The sequence below is a fragment of the Pituophis catenifer genome, unplaced genomic scaffold (assembly GCF_029215685.1).
Source record: "Pituophis catenifer annectens isolate HBS135680 unplaced genomic scaffold, rPitCat1.0.hap2 SCAF_1, whole genome shotgun sequence".
Classification (NCBI taxonomy): domain Eukaryota; kingdom Metazoa; phylum Chordata; class Lepidosauria; order Squamata; family Colubridae; genus Pituophis; species Pituophis catenifer.
Genome location: NW_027256881.1, coordinates 285,229,110 through 285,254,786, shown reverse-complemented (window position 1 = coordinate 285,254,786; position 25,677 = coordinate 285,229,110). Strand labels below are relative to the sequence as shown.

At 38.4% G+C, this 25,677-nt stretch overlaps 1 protein-coding gene across 1 annotated transcript in view; it reads left to right on the top strand.

The window, feature by feature from the left end:
• Nucleotides 1-19,152, top strand: part of DISP2 (dispatched RND transporter family member 2) — a 31,324-nt gene extending 12,172 nt beyond the window's left edge. The window contains exons 3-8 of the mRNA XM_070931331.1: nt 869-898; nt 3,459-3,582; nt 4,908-5,020; nt 6,968-7,080; nt 12,524-12,621; nt 15,745-19,152. Of these exons, the coding sequence (XP_070787432.1) occupies nt 869-898; nt 3,459-3,582; nt 4,908-5,020; nt 6,968-7,080; nt 12,524-12,621; nt 15,745-19,152 (3,886 nt within the window). The remainder of the gene's footprint in view (nt 1-868; nt 899-3,458; nt 3,583-4,907; nt 5,021-6,967; nt 7,081-12,523; nt 12,622-15,744) is intronic.
• The last annotated feature ends 6,525 nt before the right edge of the window (nt 19,153-25,677 follow it).

The window sequence follows — 25,677 nt, the reverse complement described above, 5'->3', positions numbered from 1 at the left end:
CCTGGCTCTTGGTAGAGTAGAGGTCTTTGCAGTGCCTCTTAAAACCATTAAGAGGTCTTAATCTGGACATTCTTTGTACTTTTCTTGATTTATAAGGAAGTAAGAGCTAGGCATAAGGAGGCAAGGTGTTATGAAAGAGTACATTGTATCCCTTTTCTGAGAAGCAATAATATTTTGCCTTCTTTCTGATCACCACCAGAGGTATGTTGTTGTCTATGGGGGCAACTGCAAGTCAAATTTCAATTTGAAAAGTCTTATAAAGTATTGCCTTAGGAGGGGTGGAATCCTAGCAGTCCTAATCTCTCAAAGGTATAGAACAAAATCCTTGAAAAGATTCAACTCCAAATCTACAGCAAAATTCAACACCATAGAAATTGTATCTCTGAGGTCAAGCAAGATTTGGAAGTAAGTGTTTTATCTCCAAAGAAAGTCCTGATGAGTTTGAAAAGCTATAAACATGATTCAACATTCTGTAAATATGATGATGAAAATTATGTATAAATTATCTTTATTTAGCATGACTTTGAATTTAACACAGAGGAAAAAAAAAATCTTAGATTAGCCTTCCCTGCATTAGCACTCGCTAGCTTTTTTGTTGGTCTAAATTCTTCACTTTAAACCCACAAATACCAGTTTGAGAAATACTGGGGATTTAAAACATGCAGTTACTGATCAGATGAATAAATTTCACTCCTGATTGAAATAAACAATCAAAGTATAGATACTGCCCATTAGGGCTTATTGCCTGTGCTATAGCATGGAATTTTGACTTTGCATTTTTCTTGCTCAGAAGGCTAAATAGTCAAATCAATAAAGAACTATGCTTGGCATTAAATTAATAAGCCGATGATTATCTTTCTCCCTACAGACATGACAAAGTGTTCAGGATGCCAAAGAGGTAGGTTAAAATCCATTATTTCATGCCCTTCTATTATTTCACATTTTCTTCCTTCAATCCAGTTATTTAGAATGAGCCAAAATATTACTTTTGCATAATTCTCTGGCAGGCAAAGGCAAGCAGTTAGATCAGGGGTGTCAAACTCACGTCATCACGATGGCGTCATGTGATGTATCGGGACTTTTTTCTCCTTTGCTAAACCGGATGTGGGCGTGGCACATCTGGCGTGATGCATCTGGCCAGTAGGCCGAGAGTTTGACAGCCCTGAGTTAGATTAAGAGTTCATGGGTCTCATTAAAAAGCTTCCCACTTGTTTGGATTCCACTTTGTGGTAGATGTACTTTGCTTTCCTAAAATTGTACTTATCTAAATAGCTAGATCATGGTTTGGTCTTGGTCAGCTGTTTCTTTTTGGATCTGGGTTACAAGACTTACAAAACAAGCCCCTACATTTTTAGAGAAGCAATCTGTTTAATGGAGTGTAACCCCCCCTGTATTTAGAATATTAGTTTAAGAACAATTTCACATATTTATCCTAGCATCAATCCTGATGTTGCATATGGCATTCATTTCTGGGTAGGTTGCTTGAATGCATAGTGCTTTGTTTGTTGTCACTATTTTCTTCTATCATAGCTCAGTGTTTCTCATTATCAGCAATTTTTATAATGTGTAGAGAAAGGGGGCTATGGAATTCTGGGAGATGAAGTCCACAAGTCTTAAAGTTGCTGAGCTTGAGAAATACTGTCATAGTTTGGCCCCCTTTCTCTATTATTCATGCACCATGATAATAAGTATTCCTGGAATCATTTATGATTTCCTCAGAGTTTGGAAATGGGAGAGGGTCATACAGTCATATTGCATTGGCTGAGTTACATGTGTGTGTTTTTTTTTCAGTTTATTCTATCTAAAGCAGATAAGACTGCAAAAATCAGGCCCATATTTTTTTTAAAAAAAACTACTGTACCCATAAGCAGTATGCCTACACAATATATCTAGTCATTCTTCATCATGTAATCACTTTCCTTATTTACAGTATTTAGCTTGGAACTGGCTTTATTAATGCTTCAAATTTTTTGTTTAAAGTGTCAAGATTCAGCACACATACTGTATGCCACTGACATATTTGCTAGGTGACCTTGTTTAGTTTTCTTTTAACACATTTCCTTTCACAGTTTTATACATTTTCTTACATTCAGGCTTGAGTTATACTAGATTTATTAAAATAAATTTCTTATGCTTCAAACTTTCCCATCTATGTAGCTAATAATCCCAGTCTGTGCGCTTTGGGCTAAGAAGTTTGGAAGATGCAGCCCAGTAAAACTGCCCAATGTCAAAAGCGGCAAACTTGTTATGCTATGATTGTTGAATACTAAGGCTTATCAGAGAATTTCTGACCCAAAAAATGTATCTCTATTTTATAAACAGGGATTGTATCCTCCTGAATATATCAAGTGTCTTCAGAGTGTAATAGCAAAAATAAATAAATAAATCAAGATGGCAGCCATGATGGTATGTCAGAAGCTCCACCTGTTTTTCCTGTCCATCACAACTCACATAAAAACCAGATGGAGCTTCAATTAAACCACCACAGCCACATGTAAACTTTTTCTTACTGTATTCTGCAGATACCCACATATACTGATTCATTGCATGAAATGAGTCATGTTTTGTGTTTTACATGCTTTAACTTCAAATTGATGACATTGTTTATTTATGATGGTAAGACATCCGTTACAAAAATGTAATGTGAGGATGAAGGACTACACTAGTACTTATATTTCAGGAAAAAAGAAAAACAAATCTCAAACCATCTTACTTCAAAATATAAGTGTGTGGAATGTTCCCTAATAGCGTAAACAAAAACAAAAATAAATCTCATAAAAATTCAATACATTGGAAATTGTAACTAGATGCCAATCTCCACTATTGTCCATTTGAGGTACCTGAAGACATCTGGTTGACTATTGTGTGGAGAAAGTACTGGAAGAAATGGCCCCTGACCTGACCTAATAGAGATCTTATGTTCTGAGTTTATCTAGTGGGCAGGAGATGCCAACAATTTTGATCAGATGGAGAGAAAAGAACCACTTATCTGTGAAATCTTTAAAACAAAATAAGAGTGTTCCCCAAATTTGGTAAAAGGCCATATCAAAGGAAGGAAACACGAGAGATTAGGATTATGTTCTCACAATACGTTTTGCTTGTTTGCCTTTGGAGGACTGGATATCAATTACATTTTGCATGACAGCTTGGAACAATCTTCCTTGAACTGGACCCCAGCGTGCTACAATATAGCCCTCATCCTATGGGGATTATAACACTTGTTAAGTAAAAATAACAGATACTTGTGTGAGAAGGCAAATATGGGCAATAGCACCATTGACTCTCTTTGCAGGGAAGTCATCAAATGACATCACTAGATTATTTTTAAAACCCATCTATTTGTTTTGCCTTACTTTTCTACCCTGTGACAGATCATCAAATCAAATGGAATAGAAAAAGAAAGAAAAAGAAAAAGCAGTTGCTTGAGTTTTTATTTTATTTTATTGCTTCTTTCTTAGTTTATCCCAAGTGATTGCTGAGTGGCCAATTGCTGTCTTAGTGTTCTGTTCGGTGACTGTGTTGATCTGTACTTTGGTGGGCCTACTAGTAGGAAATGTGCCAGATTTTTCTGAGCCCATGTGGGTAAGTTCATACTGATTATATAACTTGGGAGTTTATTTGTGATTTCAAAGAGCCATGCCCAATTCAATGTTTCCCAGACTACAACTGAACTGTTTTCACAGGACTGGGAGATGGTGGGGATATTAATCTTTTGGGGGACTAGAGTTTGAGGATGATTACTTTAAAAGTTTGCTCTCCACCCAGTAACATGCAGAAGTAAATCTCAGGATGATAACTGCATTTCACCATACTTTTCCAGAAACTTGAATGAATTTTGAGTGCTTTAAGAAGCCTTAAGCTAAAATGTTAAGGGAAGCGCCACATAGATGGGTGCTTTATATATGAAGAAGTTAAACTCAATTGCCAGATAGAATTGAGAGTATGTTTGAAGGCTTTTAGTCAGACTAATTAATACTGAACTAGATTCACAGTGCTTAACTTTTTGTTTATTGTTATCTACTTCATCCACCTTTTTCCTCTTCCTATAGGGTATCAGTGAGAATGCTTGGGGAAAAAAATTAGAGACTAACCTTTAAAGTACTGTTTTTAAATTCTGCCCTTTTAGATGGTTTAAAATAATTAAATGATATGTCCTTTATACATTCTGGGATAAATTATGGGCTTTTCTAAAATGTGAATGGGCTCCATTATATATTTGGTAAACAGAATTCTTAAAGATTCCTTGCAAGGTAGCATCAACATAAAAAGTAGTCAAAACAAGTAAGTGGACTTATTCACATATTACAAAAGGTGTCAAAACAGACAAGATGGAAGTTAGGCAGCCTAGTGTAAGTCTCTCACATATCTACTCACATAAAACGATCCCACCTGGCTTGGATTGGATGACTGCCATCTTGCCTGTTTTGAACCTCACCCTCTGTAAATTGTTCTTGCCTAAGGCCCACCTGAATGAATTAGAGTTACATGGTCTGAAATGAAAGTTACATGATCTGAAATGAAAAAAATTGAGGTTATTCAAAACTTTTGATGATAACAAGAATGTCTAAGGCAGGGGTCCCCAAACATTGCAGCTTTAAGACTTGGAGACTTCAACTCCCAGAAGACTTTAAGACTTGGGGACTTCAACTCCCCAATGCTGGCTGGAGAATTCTGGGAGTTGAAGTCCCCAAGTCTTAAAGCTGCAAAGTTTGAAGAGCTCTGGTCTAAAGACACTCTGAAAATCTTGATTCTATTCTATTTTTTCCATCCTCATGACTTTGGGATCATAAGGCTGTACGTATTTTAAAAAACAAGATTGATTTGGACATGTACCAGAATACCTGTTGTAGCTGATAAAATATCACTTTTAATGTTTTTCAAAATCTTCCTTTCTTCGTTATAAATAGGGTTTTGAACCACGAGACACAGAGATTGGCAGAAAGCTCACCGTTTGGAAGAATATGAAAAGCCAAACAGGCTATAAAAAGATGCTTTCCCTTTCTCCCTTCATTGACAACAGGTTGCTATTATTATTATTATTATTATTATTATTATTATTATTATTATTATTATTATTATTATTTCTATTATTGTTGTTGTTATTCCAGTGGCAATAACATAATGGCATGCATAAAAATAGTGAGATAAAGCGTGTTCCCTCCCACCCCATCTCTATGAATTATTTTTTTGCATCCTGCTTCAACAGTTTTAAGATTATTGCCTGAGGATTCTGTGGCCATTAAATGAATGCAGACCTCATTTTGCGGGGGTAGGATTCTGGAGTTTGGAAGACATGAATGGCATTCCTTGAGGGCCAGGTGCAAAATATATATTGGTGTTGATGACGATGGCTGCAGGAAGCATGGATTAAGGATCACACATTTTTAATATAAGTGCAAGTGGTTGCTATTAGTAGGCACCACTGAGCCCACAAATAGTTGCCCTCTGTCAAATGGAACTTATGATTTAAAAATCACAAGACTCTCACCCTGGTCATCACTTCTTTACCCTCCTACCATCAGGAAGGAGATATAGAAGTATAGCCAGCCGCACAAACAGGCTGAAGAACAGTTTTTAACCATGGGCTGTCAGACTCCTGAATGAGAAATAACATAACTACATAGTATGATGGACTGCAGGACCGGTGCAACATGTAATATGTTCCCACTGGTGCAATAGGACTGGGTGTTTTATTGGGTTAGGGATTTTCTGTCTTCACTGTGAGTTGTATTGTGTTGGGGAGGGGGGTGCACTGAGGGAACTCAACCAATCTCATTGTACATATGTTGTGCACTGACAATAAAGATTTGGGGGGGGGGGGGAGAATGAAATTGAAAAACACTAATCAGCTAGAATTTCTGGCCAGTAGTTGGGTGCCATCTTTAAAAATTAAAGTTTCTAGGCCCCATACCTGCATATGAGAAAGTGGTGTAATTGTGAGAAGCTTATTCTTGGGACAGTGTTGAATCCTGAGAGAGAGAAATGACTCTGGTGAGTATGGCTCCAATATGCTGAAAGTGTGGCAGGAAAGGACATTCTTAATGAGAGAGAATGGTGTGTTTAAAGTCGGACTTAGTATTTTAAGGCACAGAACTCTCTTTTAATAGGTATTCATTTATTAATTTTTAGTTATATTCATTTGCCTTTTTGTCATAGAGGTATTTTATGATGATCTACATCTATCATGACAACCATGTATGAATGAGCATCCCTATTGTAGCCAGTTCTTGATGGTCCCAATTCCTAAAAGTACTGGTCTCATTTGCAAAATGGATGCTCAAATATCAGAAAAGCCAATGGTTATCAGACATTTTCTATCACATTATTGTATAATAATCCAGATATATTCAGCTATCAAAAATGGAATATAAGATCCTAATAGATAATTTCTCTAATTACATTTTTATCATAGCACCATCAATATATATCAATACATGACACTTCCACACTCCAGGTGTAGCATGTAGTTCTGTATCAATTTTTATTTTAGTTAAGGCATGGAAGAAAACAAACATTAACCAAGAATTGAGCAAGCAGCCAAAAAGGCTTAGTATTTCTTTTTTCAATTAGATTAGAATTAAAATGCCCACTCGTAATGGAGTCCAATTTAAGGGGAAGTTTTCTTCCCACTTGAAAGAATTTTGCTGCATGATAGAAGTAATTTTTATTTTGATTGTGCTGGAAACTATTACTATACATCCGGTGTATTCTAAGAGAGGATTGTTGCCCCCAAATATACCCTGAAATTAATTAATTGAAATAAAAATAAAGCACATAATGGCAATCTATGTATCTATATATTCCATATATTCTATGTTCCTATATATTCAGGGATATCATTGGAATCAAAACAGGAAAGCCTCATCTTCCATCTCTGTGTAATGAAATTATGTCAATCAGCTGAGCTGATACAGAACAATGCTCAGTTCCAGAGTTTCCTAAAGATATTCCTTATTTCTTTTGTTAGCTTTGGAGATCTGGGCATCAACAAAGGGCAGAGAGCTTTACAAGGAGAAGCAAGAATAAGGAGGATGGTGGAGCCAGACTACGAAAAAGATGGCTTCTTCTGTAATCCTCCAGGTAAGATTAATTTGAAATTAGACTTCAGAATACAAAACAGCAAGAATGGCGACATTTTACTTAATAAAATAATGCTAACAATGAAAGATGCCATTCTGGCCACTATGCTAACACACACACACAAACAAACTACTAACTAGTCTATATAGAAATTCAAGGTAAAGCATTCCCAACAGATGGCTGACCATTCTCTACTTAAATACATTCTGTGAAGGAGAGCTTAACACTTCCCTCAGGAACCAGTTCTACTGCTGAACTCTTCCTCTTCGTTAAAATTTTCCCCCTAATATTTAACAGTAACCTTTCTTTTTGAAATGAAAACCAATTACTCTGCATTCTGGATTGATAGCAAATAGGAAAACAAAGGAGAATGGTAAAACTAGACTGTCAAAAGGATTTTTTGTGGGGTTCCCCCCCCCCCGGTGATTCACCCAAATAAGCTTTGTGTAGATTGGGCGTCCAGACTATGAAAAGGAAAGAATGGAGCTCATTTATTTAATGCAAGGAGCTGTCAAAGACTTTTATATACCCATCCAATAATGTTTATCTTGTATAAATGCATTTAAATATACCGCAGATCTAAAACCAAACAAACATTACTGTTTCCTAATTTACAAGAAGCTAGGGGAGAATATGCATGCATACAAAAGAGATATCAATATCAGAAGATATTTTTTCCTTTAAAAAATGTTCTTTTCAATTGCACCCCACATTTGAAGGTGCTTTTACGGGCTTTCTACAAAGCATCTCCACTGTTAGTTACTCTGGCTTATTTGCCCAATGTCTCCGGTCCCACCCAGTTTCCCATTACTATCTCCCACACATTACTTTGCTGTCACTGAATTTGCCTCCTTTTGCATAGCAGATAATTTTGCCTAGAAAATAATCCTCTGCTACTGCCATTAAAAGCAATAATTCCTGGAAACACAAAGAGCAGATAAATGTTTGGGTTCTTAAAGATGATGAGGTACTACAGTTATTATGGGTGGGGCCTAGGGCTCTCCCTGTGGACTGATCGCACATCCCAAAAGGTAACATTTCAATAATTTAGCAATAAACCATTGATGCTTCCAGGCCCAGTAGTCTGCTATTATTTCTTGTCTTTGGGGTCTTCTTGGACAGGAGACCCGTCAACCAGCACCTCTAAAACTAACATGCACATTTGTGATCCTGTTTAAAACCAGGAACTTTACTTCAATACCAACCCATTTCAACAATGTAAGGTAATCATTGCAGACACACCTCAGATTCTAAATTGTATGTCATCAATGACACATAAAGCTTTTGCTGAAGACACTTCTTCTTCTTGTGCCATATCCGTCATCGGACGTTGGTGATGATGTTGGCGATCCTATTTTTATCAACAGCCGCACGAAAAAGTGCTGTTGAGTTTTGTCCAAACCAGTCCCTTAGATTTTGAAGCCATGATGTTCTTCTTGTGTCTGGACCTCATTTGCCTTCAATCTTTCCTTGGAGGATTAAGTGAAGTATGGTGTATTTTTCCGGGTGTCGCATCACATGTCCAAAATATTCTAACTTTTGCTTTTTTATGTTTTTGATTATTTCCCTTGGCTTTCCCAAGCAGCTTATCACCTCACTTCTGATTTTGTCAACCCAACTTATATGTAATAGCTGCCTGTAAATCCACATTTCTGAAGACACAGGAGGTTGTATATGTGCATGCTAGAGCTAGACTATTCTGATTAAAAACAGCATTATTTAAAAATTGAAAAGCCTAACCTAATTTACAGTACATGAGGCTATTTCATTACTTTCCCATAACATGATCGCCGTTCCAACCACCATTATCTAGCAACAATTCATTCAGGTCCTCAATAGCTAACGTACTGGAGGAAAAATGAGGAAGCATCAGCTTATTTCAGAGGACCTCCGGGTTTTTTTAGCAGAAAGAAAACTCTAAGGAACCACAACAATAAAAATCCTTTCAAAACAGCTCAGTTATGAGTGAAGGCATGCGGCGAGCACAAAATTCTCTGCACGATTCCATATGAATACAGTAGGAAATGGAATAATGTATCCCAGATGAGAGAATGGCTGGTTGGCTGCCATAGAAATTTCCACAATAACATTTCCAAATGTTTCTTATTTAATTTGCTCAGATTGCTAACACTGCTGTTCTCAAAATATCTTGCGGCAGTTCAGTAGGATTTCATTCCAAAGCTTCCTTCGGATTTGGGTGTAGAATGTATAATTCACTTATTATTAATGTCAAGGTACCAAGGTTTTTTAGATGTACTTCTCCCATATGCATTCAATTTTATGCATGTCTGAATAGAAATAAATCCTACTAAGATCAAGGTGATTTACTTGTAATTAAAGTTGTACCGGAACACAATCTGCCCTGGTTTCATTGTTGTGATCAATTGAAATAGATATAAAATGTAGCAGCTAATGTAGGGGACTATCATTCAACTGCCAGAATCACAAACTATGGCGAGCAGCATATCTTGATGGGAGTCCTATTTTGATCTTGGAGCTTTGCCAAGAGCTCTGAAACAACTGGAAAAAGAGCAACCATACTGAGACTGTATCTCATCCTAACTAGTGTAAGAACATTTGGAGAAAGACAACAGTTGCGTATAGACTTTGAAACTTGTTTGAACTGAATATAGAAATACTGAGCATAAAGGACTGACATTAAAAACATATTTACGTGATAACATCACCTTGCCAAACATAAAAGAGTGGAGCTGACCTAGAGCAATAGCCTGTTGTTAGGGAAGTTGTTAGGGAAAAATGCCAGGAAGCATGTAATAAGACAGATTCTGCACAAAAAAAAATACAACTACATTTAAGTGTGTTTCTCCATTATATACACTCCTCTAGACATTCTGGTAGCTGAATCAAGAATAGATGTTAATTTAAAAAAAACAAGTAATAAATAATATCAATAGAGGAAGGAACACTGGCCATACTTTATATTTCAAATATGAAGCAACTCTGAGTCATTGTCTTCTAAGAACAAATTTACATTAATAACGCTACATTAAAACAAGTTATATTTTTTATACAGTTCTTTTGAAAACGATAATCTCTACTGATAAAGTCCAAACAGTTCTAGTCATTGTTCAACTTTGGAAAAGCTGTGGGGAGTTCTTTTTTTTTTAATATTAAATATACTATAGAAACTTTTTTCTTGTTTTTGGCAATGAACTAGGCAGCAAGCATTAAAACTCAAGCTTTAATCATTGTCATTGTCATCATCATCATCATCATTATCCCAGGTTCATGGGAAAGACTCAGTAGATGGATAAAAATGCCAAATCCAGTCTAAGCATCTGGCTGACTGTGCGACCAACAATAATAATAATATTGGCACATTGCATACCACTCCACAAAATCTTGGACAGTGCTCAGAAAACGTATCCATTGACAAAATTTCCATCTGTCAAGAGCAAAAGGAAACATTGCTTGGATCCACATATATATTACATCAATATATTCTTAGATTCTTGGGAAGAATTTGATGAGTATGGAGGACCAACATCAGTTAACTAACTGGCATCTGTGATTTCATATTTTTTTGTGTAACAGTAATAATTCTGGTTGCACAGGACCAAGGCTTTAAGAACAAATGCATGCAAAGCCAGAATTAAGCTACAAAAACCAAATATAGTCTCAGCAAAGAAGCTGAAAAAATAGTGGACCACCTGGTTAGCTACTGCAAAAAGATCACACAGACTGACTACAAACAATGGCATGACAAAGTAGCAACAATGATGCACTGGAATATTTGAAAGAAGTATCCTTTGCCTGCAAGCAAGAAGTGGTGGCAACATTAAATAGAAAAAAGTAATAGAAAATGAAGGAGCTAAAATGCTCTGGGATTTTAGAATGCAAATAGACAAGCACTTGCCACATAAAACCCAGGCTTAACAACTGTCAGTAAGAAAGAAAGAAAAAAGTCTGCATAGTAAACACTGTTGTACTTGGAGATAACAAAGTAGAAGAGAAGGAACTGAAGAAAATCACAACATACAAAGAGCTGAGAATAGAAGTAGAATGCCTGTGGCAAAAGAAAGCAAAGATAGTATCAATATTAATAGGCATCTTGGGTGCACTCCCAAAATATCTGGAGCACCACTTGAACATCAGCATTGACAGAATCACCATCAGTCAATTGTGAAGGCAGATTCACATGGAACAGCTTACATTGTGCACGGATACCTTTAACACCATCAAATAACAACATCTGCTTATCTCAGGTCCTTAGGAAGGACTTGATATGTGGATAAAAATGCCAAACGCAGCCAAATATTTGTGTGACTAACCATAATAGTAATAAGCAGACAACTTTTCTTCCTGCCGTCCTGCAGCTTCTGGCTCTGGATGCTCATCCAACAGTCCTGATAAAAATGCCAAATCTATTCTAAACATCTGGTTGAATTTGCAAGCAACATAATAAATAGAATATGACAAAAGAAAGCAAAGATACTATGATACTACCAATAGCAATAGGTGCCATTGATTGAATTCCAAAACATCTGGAATACCATTAGAACACTATCAGCATTGACAAAATCACCATCTGTCAATTGCAAAAGGCTGCTTTACTTGGAATAATATAAATCCTACAACAATACCTTTAATTAAGCAACAACATCTATCTATCCAGGTCCTTGGGAAGGATTCAATAGGTAGACAAAAATGCAAAATCCAGGCTAAACATCTGTCTGACTGTGCAAGCAACATTATAAAAAATTAATATGATGCTCAATTCTTAAGGGAGGTAAAGAGTAGTTCAGAACAATGACAAAGTATCTTCTTCAATTAATTGTTCACAAAAGAGAAGTTACGCAATGGCAATGAAAAGAGCCTACAGCATTATTATTATCTCTTTTATTCATTAAACATGAAACTCAGTCAACTGAACATTTAAAAATGTATCACACATATCATTGACTGGCACTGATTGTTGATATGGGTTGCTGCCAGCAACACATATCAACCAAATATCTTCTTAAAATGTACAATATCCCCAGTAGCGCAGTTTTTTGTAGTTCTGCTGGTGTTATTGCAGGAGGCTGCAATTTTGGGATGTATTTTGTGAATTCTTGGACATGGTACTAAGTGCCACGATGACAATGAGTATCACTGTTACATGTTTCATCCATAATCACATAGTTTTGATGGCCAGGTTGCGATATTTCATGATTTTTTCCAGTTCTTTTTCTTCTATTCAGGTGTCTCCTGGTACAGCAATATCAATAAATTGTACACTTTGGTTTTCAACAACTGTGATATCTGGCATGTTGCGTTCCAACTGACGATCGGTCTGTATTCAGAAGTCCCACAAGATCTTCACCTTCTCATTTTCGACAACTTTTTCCACTTTATGTTCACATGACGATGATGATGATGATGATTCCAAATAATTTGACTGGTCCTTCACCTTTGTTCATGTATTTTGTCTTCCTTTTAGGGAAGAATTATTCTCAGCTGGTTTTCATGTCTACAACTGCTGGGAGCTTGTGGAATTTGCAAGCAATACAATCCATGTGTCAAATGGAACAGAACAAGGTTAGTAGTGCTTTGAGGAACAGATACATTTCCTTAGAGTGACAGATTCCAGTTTCACACTTCTAAATAATTTACGTAATTCTGAGACCATTCATATGCACACAAAGGAATGAGAATCCAGCATCCAGCATACTGAATTTATAACAAAATGTAATGAAAAACCTCTTTTTTGGTTGATCAAAACAGATTTGTGAAAAAAGAGGAAAGAAAATTAGACAGGGGAAAAGATAAGAATATTACAGTAGAAATGTACTATAGAAATAATCTAGTCTAGTTCACTGGAATTGGGCAGTCAAATAAACTTCAACAAACAAACAATAAATACTTTTCTATTGTAGGGACCAAAATCCTGTAGTTGTAGCAGTCCTGGCAGAGATATGGATCAGCTCATTTTTACTTAGGGGAGGAGAAGGGAAGGGAAAGAAAAAGATTATTTTGAGTTTCATTCTGAAATAAGCTAAAAGCAGTAGCCATTCTTAATCTAGGAAATATTCAATCCCAATTAATTCTATTTAAAAAGCAGATTTAACAAGATGTCTATCGGTCGGTTGGCCTATCATCCATCCATCCATCCATCCATCCATCCATCCATCTATCATCTATCTATCTATCTATCTATCTATCTATCTATCTATCTATCTATCTATCTTCTATCTAAATGCTTCATTGTAAAAGCTCGCAGCTCTAAAAATCAGAACAGAGCACAAAGTGCAGGAAAAGTAAGAGAAAAGGAAAACAAAACAAAGGAAAGGAAAGTTAGCCCTTTGATTATTGGATGCTTTTAAAGTAAAAGATCTGTATTTGGGGGTAATTTTAAAACGAAAGTATATTTATGTTTTGTGAAACTGTAGCATTTAGGTATCAAAGCTTATGTTATTTTATGATGAAAAGTTAAGAGAAACCTGAAAATGTCCACTTCATTAAAATGCTTGATAACTTTTAAAATCCTATTACAGTATTATTATGTTTGACACTACAAACTGCATTATTATCAATTAATGTATATATTCTGTCCATCTCTCTGATAAAGCAACTCTGGATGGCTTACTATCTATATAAATAAAAATGTAAATGTCCGTTTGTACATAACCGCACATCTCCGAAAGTTCTTCACCGATTGCTTTCAAATTTTGACACAACGTTGCATTCGACTACGGGCGTGTTTTTATATACCTATATTATATACATGTCACACCTGTGACAGGTAAAACATGAAAAACATTGAAACACAGCACCATCTGCTGGACATAAAACCAACATGGCAGCCTCCCAGCCCTGATTACGCTCAACAGATTTCTGCTCCTTATATTTAGACTCTCCATATTGCTTCCAAGAAACTGTGCATTTGGAAGGCAGTGACACCCGAGGGCCATATCCTGCCATCAGGCTCGGCAGGTAGGCAGCCGGCTCCCTGCCGGGAAGCCCTCACAGCTGGCACTTCTAGGGCTGGGCGGGGCCCGCCTGAGCCTGGCTCTGACCTCCCCCTCCCCCGGCCACCCCACAAACTAGCCTCGCCTGCCGCTGCTGCCCATCCCCCTCGCCAGCCGCTCTCGGGGCTCCCTCCAAAGAACACCTGGCAACAAGGCTGCCTGGGTCCACCGAGCAGGAACCCTCCGTCCCTCACCTGGCCTGAATTGCGCCTGGCCCAGTGCTACCATGGGTCCTGAAGTCAGAAAGACCAGCTGCTAACCGGCGCTATGCGAATCCAGTCGGTGAACGGGAGATGGAGGCAACTGGAGCCTCGGGGTTGCCTTTGACCAGTGCCGCCTTTGATTCCCAAGTGGGCGCTCTGGTAGTTCACGGAGCCTACACGAAAATTTCGCCCTCTGGCAGAAAAGGGGCTCCAGGGAGGCTTCGGGGGGCAGAAACAGGCAGGAGGGAGGATAGCTGGCCCTCCTTTGTTTCGCCTGGCTTTGCCGCTTTCTTCCTTCAGGTGGGAAGCCCCAAACCAGCCTCCAACCCCTGCCACACCCCCTCCCTCCCTCCCTTCCCTTCCCTTCCCTGCTATGCATCTCCCCGTCGAGCCCCCATAGAACATCTGTGTAGGGAGGACGGAGGGGTTTGTGGTGTGGACAGCTGCGAAGGCCTGACCTGAAAAGGTAAGGGCGATGGCGGGGGATGCAGAAGAGGCCGGGCCAGAGACAGAGATAAACAGAGAGAGAGGGAGAGAGAGACATAGAGAAATACAGAGAGATGGGGGGGGAGAGAGACACATACAGAGATACAGAGAGAGAGGGTGGGAGAGAGAGAGACATAGAGATACAGAGAGAGGGGGAGAGAGAGACATAGAGAGATACAGAGGGGAGGGAGAGAGAGACATATAGATAGATATAGAGGGGGGAGAGAGAGACACATAGAGAGATACAGGGGGGAGAGAGACAGAGAGAGATACAGAGAGAGGGGGGAGAGAGAGAGAGACATAGAGATACAGAGAGAGGGGGAGAGAGACACACACATAGAGAGATACAAGGGGGGAGAGAGAGAGACATAGAGAGATACAAAGAGAGAGGGGGAGATAGAGAGGGAGGATTTTGTGGTTCCCATTGTTTTTTAGCAACCAGTTCTCTGCCCTAATCACCAGCTGGGTAGGCGTGGCTCGGGGGCTGTCATGTGACTGATGAAAGTGAGTGACGAGTTGGCCACGCCCACCAAATGTTCATGGAGAGTTTGGAACTTCAGCCTCGCTCTTTTAGTCCAGCGGGAGCACCAGACTGGGTGTATGGCCAGATACAGCTAGTTTAGTATAAAAGGTAATTAGCATATGGAGTAAAGGCTGAGGTGGTTATCTTTCTTAACTCAGGGAGAATAAACACACATTTTTGGCTGTCATGCAAGTATATCATCATCATCACCATCTACTGTCTTTATGTTTATGTTATGGAGCAAAAAATGATAGAGAATTAGTTCCAGCTCACCGTCCTCTTTTATCATCAAATACTCTTTTGACAATTTTTGCACACTGATTTCCAGTTGCCAACCCCAAGATTATTTGATTTCATGTTGTCATCAGCCCAACAAAACCACAGAGTGACAGAAAATGAGGATATTGGGAAAAATAAAAGAAGAAAGGAAGAGAGACATAGAAAAACTTAATGCATTATTATCTTTTTGGCTATTTTCCAGATCCGTTCACACCCACAGTTTGGGAACCTGTGTCAACGTACCGAAGCCAACGAATGCTGTCCAAGCTGGTCTCTTGGGAATTATATTGCTGCCCTACACAACCGATCTTCTTGCTTCGATATTACCCAGGCGGATGTTTCCCACACCCTGACCCTCCTACGTTCTTGTGCCCCTGACTATCATAAGGGCATTCTTGTTCCTTCGTGCATTGGTTTCAAGACTGAAAGAGACAAATACGTGCAGTGTTCTAAACTCCCAGAGAAATGCACTCGGTTCCACGCGGTTTACCAGCTCCTTCATTTCTTAGTGGACAGAGATTTTCTCAGCCTGCAGACGGTGGGATATCAAGTGCCAACCCTGAAATATAGTCTGTTGTTTTTGCCAACCATGAAGGGAGCTTCCATGCTGGGAATCTACCTAAATAATCTTGAGTCAGGGGACTTGTTTGATAATTACACATCCATCATTGGGATGGACTTGGGCCTTAAGCAGAAATTATTCCAGCACTACCTTTTCCTGGATACCGTGTATCCAATCATGGCAATACTGGCAATATTTCTGAGTATATTTTGTTATTTACACTCGGTCTTTATCACTTTTGTCATCATAATGATTGTCTTTGGTACCCTGATGATTTCGTATTTCTTGTACAAGGTGGCCTTCCAATTCTCCTATTTCCCTTTTGCAAACCTATCTGCAGTGATCATTCTCAGCAGTATTTGTGCCAACCATACCTTGGTCTTTTTTGACCTCTGGAATCGTAGCAAGAGCCAGAACCCATCTGCAGGGCTGCTGCAGTGGGTGAGAACCACCATGCATCATTTTGGTTACCTCATGATGGCATCTTGCCTGACAACTGGTGCTGCTTTCTACGCAAGCTACATGAGTTACATTACGGCCATACGCTGTTTTGCCATCTACATGGGCACTTCTGTCCTGGTGAACTTGATATTTATGTTGACGTGGCTCCCTGCTTCAGTTGTACTGTATGAACGATTCATAGCAAAGAAGTGTGTTTATAAACCAGAACACTACTGGAATAATACTGGGCACAAAAGGGTCATTCTGTCTTTCCATCATCTCCTTCAGAATATCCAGACTACGTGGCATGAAACTTCCAAATTATTATTTGAGAAAGTTCTTCCTTGTGGAGTAATCAAATTCCGTTATATCTGGATCTGTTGGTTTGCTGCCTTGGCTATAGGTGGTGCCTATATCTCCTGTCTAAATCCTCGACTAAGGCTCCCATCTTTGGAGATGTCATCTATACAAGTCTTCAGGTTAAATCACCCCTTTGAGAGATATGATGCTGAATATTGTAATGAGTTCATGTTTGAAAGGTTAGAACGAGAAGACATGCACATGCCCATTACTATTGTATGGGGTGTACTCCCAGTGGACAACGGGGATTACTTTAATCCTAAAAGTAATGGCACTCTGGTGAGGGACTCAGCCTTTACCATTGAAAATCCTGAAGCGCAAAGGTGGCTGCTGCAATTCTGCCAAAATGTCAAGAATCATACTTTTTACTATGCCGACGTGGAACAAAAATCCACAGTTTGTTTCATGGAGGAATTTCAGCAGTGGATGGACAGCAGACAATGCTCTAAGAGAGATCACAGCTTCAACCTCTGCTGTAACCACTTCTCCTTCCCATATGGTAGAGAAGTCTTTCTTCATTGCATCAAAATGATGATAATGGAGCACAACAGAGAAGAAGCTGAAGCTCGTGACTTTGGTCTCCGATTCGATGAGAAGGGCAATCTTGTTGCCCTGGTGCTAGAGTTTCAAACAATTTACTACTACAGCTCCAACTATAGCAAGGTAAAACAATTTTATGATGAGCTTGGCTTATGGATAAGACAAGAGATAAAGGTAGCCCCCATGGGGCTTCAAAATGGTTGGTTCACCAGTAAATTGGACCTCTATAATCTCCAGCACAGCACCGACACAGAGACCATGGTGGTGATGGGATTGTCAATAGCCATCTGTTTTGTGGTTCTCTTGCTCACAACTTGGAATGTCCTTCTTACTGCATTCTCTGTTATCACTGTAGCAGGTACTGCTCTGGTAACCGTTGGACTTTTGGTTCTTTTGGAATGGCAGCTGAATGCTATGGAGTCCCTCTTCATTTCAGCAGCAGTAGGCCTCTCCATCGACTTCACTGTGAACTACTGCATTTCCTACCACTTGTGTACCCACTCCGATCGCCTTAGCAGGGTTGCCTTTTCCCTGAAACAGATGAGCTGTGCCACCATCATGGGAACTTCTGCTTTGTTTTCCGCAGGTGTGATTATGTTACCTGCCACTGTGCTAGCGTATAGGAAGTTAGGGATTTTTATGATGATGATCAAATGTATCAGCTGTGGCTTTGCCACATTCTTCTTCCAATCTCTGTGCTGCTTCTTTGGTCCAAATAAGAATTGTGGACAAATTCTTTGGCCATGTATTAATATTTGGAAGGACTACTCCGAGAGCCCTAATTCCTCCAACAGAACTTTCATCTGTGGAGGAAATGAGAAACAGAACCGATTAGCAAAAGATCAGGAATCCAATGGTGCAAATGAACAGTATGAACTCCAGCCTTTGGCCCGGAAGCTCAGTGACAGCTTTGACAATAGCACTTCCACAAGCAAACTGTCCAATCGTCCATCTGTCTTATCTGAAGATATTCAGCTCCAGGACAACCGGTGCCCTAGAATGGAGCTTCACTCATCCTTTGAGAGAGACAGACATAAGCTAGAGCAAACTGAGGGATGCCATATATCTCTTTGTCAGTGCCCTGCCTTGCAAACATCTTCTCCTTACAAGCCTGGAAGTAACTCAGGAACAGAAGCAGAAAATCATCAAGACGAGCTCTGCAGAGAGTGCAGATGCCAAAAATATGATCCGAAAGCCTGGGAACATTCCCAGTCAGCCAGCACAATAGATGACAGACTGCTAAATAAATCCCATTATTCCAGCAATGCCAATCAACAAAAATCAGATTATACCTCAGAAAACAGTAATCTGCCAGAAGCTGAACTGTATGATCTTCACAGATGCCTTTATTCCACTGGTAGCTCTTTCAGTGTTCAGAATGTCTCCAGTGAGACCTCTCTCAGTGATTTTGAACCCAGCATAAAAATTGTGGAATCAGCCAGCTCCTGTCCAGATCATTTAGATGTAGTTGATTCTTGCTGTTCCACTCAGAGAGGTCACCTGAATGGAAAGAGAGACACTTTGAGGCTGGACCTAACGGAGACTGTCTTTGACACCTCTGCATCAGCATCCCAGCAAAACAATGGCTTGAGAAGAACACGATTAGGAGGATTTGGAGGCATGGATCCAGTTGTTCTACCAAATAGCAAACCTGATATGCCTGATGTTTGGATCAAACGGTCTGGGGTGCAAAACTCTGGCTACTGAGGGTGAAAAATCTCAAAGTAGAACAACTGCTATTTCAGGGGCATGGAAAATAAATGTTTGGCTCAAATAGCAGATTTGAAACCCTTCCTTTTTCAGCATGAAAATGAAGTGCATTATTGAAGAAGTGAAGAAAACACTTTTAAAAAATACTAAGCCAGCCACTTTGAAGTAGATTAGAAGCAAGCTTTAATGCAGTGTCAGCTAATCAACTGCCTACCCTTGTAGTCAGTGCCATAGTGTTGATTATATTCAGTTATCCTTGTTAAAGAGAGCCAGTTTGCTCTAGTGGATAAGGCATCAAACTAGAAATTGGGAGACCAGGAGTTCTAGTCCTGCCTTAGGCACAAAGCCAGCTGGGTGATCTTGGGCCAGTCACTTTCTCTCAGTCCTAGAAAGGAGGCAATGGCAAACCACCTCGAAAAACCTTGCCAAGAAAACTGCAGGGATTTGTCCAGGGAGACTCTGAGAAGCCGATACGATTGAATGGAAGAGAAGGGTGGGGGGTAAAGAATCCTGGTTAACTTAATCAAGAAAAAGTTGTTTGTAACTGTCTCTGGTGTAAGATGTTTTGCAATTTCACTTGGTTTTGGAAGCAGCAGAGTGTCCCAGGGATCACAAAAATAAATGACTTGGTAGCTACTGAACAATAGAGAACTTTGTATCTTGGAGCATTTGGTGTTGAGTCATTAAGATCTTGTATATTGTTGATGTGACAGAAACATTTTAACTGAATCACTTTCTATGAATTATGCAAATCTCATCAAGAAATTATATTCAGATAGGGACAGAAAAAAATATCTCTTGGTAATTTTTCAAATAATTATTGGTACTCTTTAAAAGTAAATGTTAAGAGTATAATTTATTTCTAACTTGGGAGTGTGATTAAACTCTTTTCTCCAAGGAGAGCACATTTTAAATTTCATCCAGTTTTTCATTATATATTTTTCATTGTCTGATATGAGTAATTTGTCTTTCATTAAATATAGTACACCTTTTGATTTATATTAATGTTCATGCTAGGTATATTTTATTCAAAGCTATCGGTTTTCAGCTAATTATTTTTGTTCAAAACTGTACTTATAATTTTAGCCTAGTGTTCTACGTTTAATTTCCTATATTCCACTTTGCAATGTCATACTCTTTTCCATCTTTTTGTGGTTTATCTTGCATCTAGCTGTAATAATATCCTAGAATAAAAAAATAAACATTTTTTCTTAAAGTAGACTTTTTCTTTTACAATGAATACTATGATTTATAGTACTTTTAATATACAAAAGCTTTGGACCGTGTAGATTCTCTGCGTTTTCATCTCTGTTACATGAGTCCCTCCCTCACTACTTCAATAATATTTAGCAGACATGTGTAGATCCAGTAAAAATTGTATCACATCCACATTCTGCCCACCCTTTTATTTGGACTGTTCTACTTCTTAAAAATGTACCAAGGTTATATTGGGGAGGGGATAGTCTCCTTTTAATTGTATGCAACATAATGTATTGACAAAACAATTTTGTTCAGTATGAACTAAATAAAACTAATTTGAGTTACTTTTACAGTATCTGTCTGGCTGCCTACTAAGAGAAGAATCTCATGGGAATTATATTATGACATCACTAGCAGTGCAACTTCAATTTATATTTGTAGAAATATACCGTATTTTTCGGGATATAAGCGCATCGGAGTATAAGAAGCACCTACTTTTTTTGGTGAGGAAAAGAAGAAAAAGAAATCTCCCTCTGCCTTTGAGCAATTTTGCCTCACTGCAGCAAACAGCAAATAGCCTGCTTTACTTTCATTTTCGTTTTCAGCATAGCTTGATTACAAGGAGAAAAAAAATCTGCTTTACCTCTTTGCAGCAAGCAGCAGAGCCCTGCACAAAACAGCTGAGAGCAAATCAGTTGAGAGTCGGGAGGCTGATCCAATCAACTTGTGCTAATTAGGTTGTGCTGAAGCTGAAAGGAGCTGTTTTTTTTCTTGCTGTTTGCTTGCAAGGAGGTAACTGCTGGGAGGCAGAGGCCAAAGAGTAGGAGCTAGTAGGTGGGCGGGGCTACATTCGGTGTATAAGATGCACCTAAATTTTCACCCCCTTTTAAGGGGGAAAAAGGTACGTCTTATACTCTGAAAAATGCGGTATATAATTATAGTACAGCCTGCAATCTATACATGACCCTTTCAACTTGTTGGAATTAATGCCCATATGTAGTAAAGAGGTTCAGGATTGTAGCAATAAGATGCAATGCACATAAGTATTAGGAATAAGTCCCAATGGTGTGGAGCTACCGTAATTTTGGAATAAGCTATTTATAAAATGGCATTGACTACAAAACAAACAACAAGGTGTTGTATTTGTTTCTAGGCAAAACTCAATATGATTTATGAAGATATGAGTTTCACAGCCAAAAGCCCTAAAATATATGGTGTAGTTATGTATACACAGATATATGGTCCTCATCCTGGCATTTTAAATAATCCTTAGAATATAATCATTTGTCTATCCATGCCCTACATTAACCCATGTTACAATGAATACTTTCACCACTAAAAATATATATAATTTCAAAATTGAGACCCCAGGCAAAAAGGTTGCCACTGGAAAAGAACAACAAAGTGCTACAAGTAGTATAAGAAAGGATGGTGTAGGAGCCTGAATGCTGATAAAGCTTATGACAAAAAGACCTAAGAGAAGAAAATCAAGAAGACTGGGTACCTGGAGCATACAAAACGTGACTCCTAGGAAACTAAGTGATCATCAAAAAAGAAATAACAAGGATCAAAATGGGCATTCTCAGCACCAGTAAGAGCAACTGAAGTGCAAATGGCTATTTCTAATCAGATGGATGTATAGTGTGCTATTCTATAAATGAAAACAGAAAGAATGGAGGAGCACTAATAAAAAAAAAACAAGAACTCAGCTGAAATCTGCCTACCACCATATAGTATAGAATAATGGCTGTTTACATGCAAGATATGCTTCTGAATGTCACAATTTCCCAAACTTATTCATTAACCACAGATGCATCTGAAGAAGAAACAGAATGGTTTTATGCCAACATTCAAGAACATTCGTATTCAACAAATGTGAAAAGGAAATGTTCTGTTTGTATGTATGTATCTATGTATGATTACAGTGCCCAAACTGAAAGCAAAGATGCAGCAGAAATGTTGGCAGATTCAATGTAAATCCAGAGAATGAGCGTTGCAAAGATATGGATGGAAAAGAGAGTTCTTTTTGCCCTAATAAAGAAAACATTTACTATATAAAATAAAGAGCAGAGATTGGGAAAAAACTGAATGAAAAGCAAATGAAAATGAAAAAATACACTGAGGAATCATAGCAACATACTTCCACACGTAACAAACAGAAATCTGAAGAACAGTCAGAAATATTGGGACATGAATTAGCAGACACTGGAACAGCTGCCAGAAAGAAAAGCCCCTGGAGCCAACAGCATGCCATGAAAACCAACATAATAACAAAAATATGAGACAATTACAATTGGCTGGAAAACTGGAAAAGGGTAGTGTTCATTGCAATACAAAGAAGGCTAAAAACACAACTGAGTCAATTAATAGTAGTTAATAGGACTGAGAAGATCTTAAAAACACGGACATTAATCTTATTACCAAGTGGAGGACAATAACTTGTATTGTTTTTCTATATCTTGTGAAAGTTGGACTATAAAAAAACTGAAAGAAGAAAACCAGACTCCTTCAAAATTTGGAGATGGTTACTGCAAATACTTTAAGCAGCTAAAATAAGACTTTAGAAGCCGGACATACTACTATAAACTAAGATTAACAAGTTAAGGCTGTCTTATTTTGATCTTGTTATGCAATAATTTTTTTTTAGAAAATATCAGTTATTGTAGAAATGGTTACAGAACCGTTTACAGAAAATGAGATCAGCAAAGAACATACTGAATAGATATGTTAATCAGGCAAGAGTCTGGTTAAAAGCCAGAAATATTAAATAAAGTTGTAAAACACTGAAAAGAAGAGAGGGAACTAATCTAGGAAATCTGTAAAACATGGGAATGATTGAATAAATGGAAGCTTGATATTTAGAATGTTGAGAGCATGGAGATGACATATGCAACCCATGGTTGTAGGACACCGGTGTCAAACTCACGGCGTCATGTTGCCATCACATGATGTTTTGTGACGTTTTTCCCATTTGTGGAGCTGGAGTAGGCGTGGCCTGCGTGTGATGCATCCGGCTTGTGGACCGCCAGTTTGACACCCCTGCTGTAGGGGAGAAGGGTTGTGTGATCCCTGACCAATCACAGAACAAGCATTTACTAGAATAAAAATTGATGAGTTATTCCATACATCTCTTCCAGTCTCACGTTATGCTCTTCCCTCTTATGTGTGCATGTATGAGGGTATACTGACTCATTTTCAAATAAAGTAACAATGTGCAGCCTCCCACTAATTTTATTCTTTAAGAAATCCCATGTGGTCTCTATTCATTGAAAAAATAATAATAAAAGAATGAAAAAAATTGCAGCCTGTTAAAATTGATGTATGGAATAAACCATGGAATTGGATTGAGGCCGCTCTAGTTTCTGCTGCCATCAGATTTAGAATTTGAAAGGAAACATTAGTTATAATACACAGGGCAAATCTTATGGAACCAGCAACTTTAATGTTGTACTTAGACTGCTAGTATTATTCATTATGTTCTCAGGTTGATTGGAAATATGAAGTAAAACCTGGGCAATTGTGCTGGTTAGATAAGACTGCAGCTTACCTGTTCTTTGAAAGATGAATCCTTCCAACAGTTCTACTGTGATTGATAGCGCAGGGAGAAACACAGTGCTGTATGAAGCATCACCTTGACTTGATGGCAGAAAATAATAACAGCTGTTTACTCACTTTAAAAATTGCTACAAGTACATCAAAGAAGAACAGCTCTTCTTTCCTGCATCCCAGTGAATTTCATACACTTAATATATTATGTCTGCTTATTTTACACTGTCCCCCACTTTTTCCCCCAACAAATGGGTCACCGTTAGGGTTACTGATTGATAGTTGACAATCACCTCTGCAAATTTATGTACTAATGATGTAACACAACAAAGATACTGCACCAACTGAGAACCAATATTTTAGACAACAGACTTTAATACTTGTAATGGGCAAAAAAAAAGAGAACAAGAGTCAGAAGAAAAAACATGAATTTTCAAAGTATTAGCAAAAGAAACAGGATTTCCAAGTGGCTGATCCTTAGAATTTCTTGGAAGTTTGAAATCTCCTGAGGCAGGGAGGTCACAGTCTGAGAAGTCTGCTAAAGATGAAGAAGAGGAATTGAAGCATTTTATCTAGCCTTCACAGGTGACCTCTGATAGATGTCAAACATGATGAAGATAAAGATATATCAATAGCCAAAGAAAAACCAGGAACTAGGTTGACAACAATCTGAAGAGATGTTACACTCAGAATTTACAGAAAGATCTACTATATATAGTAGCTAGATTTTAAAAATCCTTCATGTAAATGTTGTTAGCAAATACTGGAGCCATGAGATTAAAAAAAGTAGATGCTGACAAGGATTGTAACTGGGTTAAAAAATACAGAATAGGAGTAAATGTCAGATTTTACACTAGAGAGATGAGCAAATTGGAATAATCCATAGATCAGTATTAGGACTATGCATTTTAAGATACTCACAAATGGAGTTTGGATAAGCAGTGAGATGGTCAAGTTTGCTGAACATACCAAGACATTCAAAAAAGGATTTCACAGAGCTCCAAAATAATCATGTAATTTAGTATATAATACATAAAATCATAAGCAAAGGAACTGCAAATATAACTGCAGCTAAAACACCAAAATCAAAATCAATCTAGCATTTCTTTACACAATACATACAGTAATTAAAGTATATAGTCTTTAGCATGTAAAAGCTGTAGAGATTCTCGGTCATCCAGGTCATGGTTGTTCCCAAAGGTGCTTTTTCAAGAGGCATCTGGATTTTTTGGTTTTTCTTTGAAGACGTTTCGCTTCTCATCCAAGAAGCTTCTTGGATCAGAAGAAAACGTCTTCAAAGAAAAATCAAAGTCCAGTTGCCTCTTGAAAAAAGCACCTTTGGGATAACATCCCGTTACTTCAACAAAGAAACAAAGCTGTTTCAGAACAATTTTTTTTTTCTTCGAAGAAAAGCCAAGGAATTAAATGACACCCCCCCTCCCACTTTAAATTAATCCCACCCTGTAAAATGATGCAGGTCAGCTTCTTCTACAGCAGTGTTTCTCAACCTTGGAAGCTTGAAGATGGGTGGACTTCAACTCCCAGAATCCCCCAGCCAGCGCTGCTGGCTGGGGGATTCTGGGAGTTGAAGTCCACCCATCTTCAAGCTACCAAAGTTGAGAAAGACTGTTCTACGGGGAATCTCATTTTTCATGCCATTCACGTGCTGGAAGGTTTGGCGGAAGTAATTTTCCCCATCTCGGGACTGGGCGTTTGGGTTATTCGGCGCATGCGCGCGGGAGCCTTCAGCTCTCGCGTTAGAAACGCCCTTTGTGA